Below are 1,873 nucleotides of genomic sequence, written 5' to 3'. Positions count from 1 at the left end.
TGCCCCTCTCCTGGGCCGGGGGGAGGCCAGGGTCGCGCGGGTCCCCATGGCTGGGGGCTGAGGGCCCGCCCCCCCCTCCTCCCCAGCCGCCACCACCTCCACCTCCCTTCCATCCTCGGCAAGATGCCTGCCCCCGGCGCCCTCATCTTCCTCGCGGCCGTCTCCGCCTCCGGCTGCCTGGCGTCCCCGGCCCACCCCGGTGAGTCCGTCCGGCCATCCGGCTGTCCAGCGGCCCCCACCCCCATCCCGGCCTGCCCGGGAGTGTGTCCGCGGGGCTCCAGCTCCATCACCTGTGTGCGCGTCTTCCCGCAGTCGAGTCAGGGCCTGGGGAGCCGCGGGGATGGTGTTTCTGTCAGCAGGGCCTGTGGGAGGAAGGCTGGGGGCTGGGTGGGGAGGGGGTCCGTTTGGGCAACATGTGTGTGTGCACGCATGTGTGTGTGCAGGTGTGTGCAGGGAGCCGGGAAGGACAGGGCCTCTGGGAGAATTGGGGGCCGCGGGGAGGAATACTATTTCTAAGGCGGACACAGCACTGGAGGCTGTCTCTAGCTTTGGGGAGACCCAGGGCTTGCGGGGTTCCCTTCTCAGGGGCTTGGGCTGGGAACAGAGATGTGTGCGCTTCAAGCGTCCTTAAAAGAAACACGCCTCAACCCCCCTAACTAGGGGGTTGCAGCATGGGGCAAGAATCCTCTTGCAGCCTGCAGTTAGGGGTTCATCCTCTTCCCCAAACAGGGGGTAATGAGACTGTCGATAGGAACGTATTGTAAATTCTGGGAGCTCCAGGTTCCACTATTACTCCTCCTTCCCTCAGTCCTCAATGGAATTCATCCAAGACTGGGGTGATGTGATGGGGTAGGGGGGGGTCCCAGTTTGGGGCAAAATGAGGGACCCCACCCCCAACCACCTGAGAGGGCTGCAAACTACAACTCCCACAATGCTCTGGGCTATCCGGCCCCTCTGACAAGGGGCCTCTGGTTACTGAGCGTCATGGGAGTTGTAGTCAAGACTGGCCCGGATGGAAGGGGCATGGAGTCCGGGAGACAGGGGCTTGAAGCCGGGACGCCAGCCCAGCCCTGTGCCCACAGATGGATTCGCCCTGGGCCGGGCTCCTCTGGCTCCTCCCTACGCCGTGGTCCTCATTTCCTGCTCCGGCCTACTGGCCTTCATCTTCCTCCTCCTCACCTGTCTGTGCTGCAAACGGGGTGATGTCGGCTTCAAGGTGAGGTGCATGAGAGGGTTCAAGGTGGGGAGGAAGACTCCAGCAAGGCCTTTTCCCCCAACCCAGGTAGTTAGTGAGGGAGAGGGGCAGTCAATCGTGTCCGAGAGCACCTTTGGTCCTAAAGTCATGGCAAGATCCGGAGGCTTGGGGTGGAAATTGGGCTGCTGGGGACAGTTATAAGAAAGATGGGAAGACATACTGACAAGAAGGATGATGGCATGTCTCAGTCCTGTGTTCTCCCCTCCTCACCCCTCCTGGCCCCAGGAGTTTGAGAACCCTGAAGGGGAGGATTGCTCTGGGGAGTACACTCCCCCAGCGGAGGAGACCTCCTCCTCACAGTCTCTGCCTGATGTCTACATTCTCCCGCTGGCTGAGGTCTCCTTGCCGATGCCTGCCCCGCAGCCATCACACTCAGGTACTGCCCCACATCTTGACTAGGATTCTATGGTCCTGAGAGTCTTCCCTCGGGCGCTAGGGAGCTGAGGCTCCAAGCAGCCAAGGGGAAAGGGGGAGGTGGGAGCCCCAGAATCTTGACCCTAGAGGGAGTCAGAGATGATCTTGGTGGAAGCAATTACTTAATCCAAAACCAGATTTGGGGATTCTTGTGGGGCAATCAGTGGTGAGGGAAGCTTAGATCTCAATCTCAGAGACAGCCAA

The 1,873-nt window shown here is 61.1% G+C and overlaps 2 protein-coding genes across 2 annotated transcripts in view; both read left to right on the top strand.

The window, feature by feature from the left end:
- LOC109391112 (serine/threonine-protein kinase LMTK3-like) overlaps positions 1–1,873 on the top strand; it is a 21,853-nt gene that overhangs the window by 3,505 nt on the left and 16,475 nt on the right.
- On the top strand, positions 7–1,782 carry LOC109391115 (serine/threonine-protein kinase LMTK3-like). The gene is made up of 3 exons (XM_019658387.1): positions 7–199; positions 1,083–1,216; positions 1,481–1,782. The coding sequence occupies exons 1-3, from the start codon at positions 124–126 to the stop codon at positions 1,652–1,654; spliced, it is 384 nt and encodes a 127-aa protein (XP_019513932.1). The 5' UTR covers positions 7–123; the 3' UTR covers positions 1,655–1,782.

The sequence above is a fragment of the Hipposideros armiger genome, unplaced genomic scaffold (genome assembly GCF_001890085.2).
Source record: "Hipposideros armiger isolate ML-2016 unplaced genomic scaffold, ASM189008v1 scaffold_283, whole genome shotgun sequence".
Classification (NCBI taxonomy): Eukaryota; Metazoa; Chordata; class Mammalia; order Chiroptera; family Hipposideridae; genus Hipposideros; species Hipposideros armiger.
The sequence above is the reverse complement of the archived record's forward strand: the minus strand, read 5'-3'. Positions and strand labels throughout refer to the sequence as shown.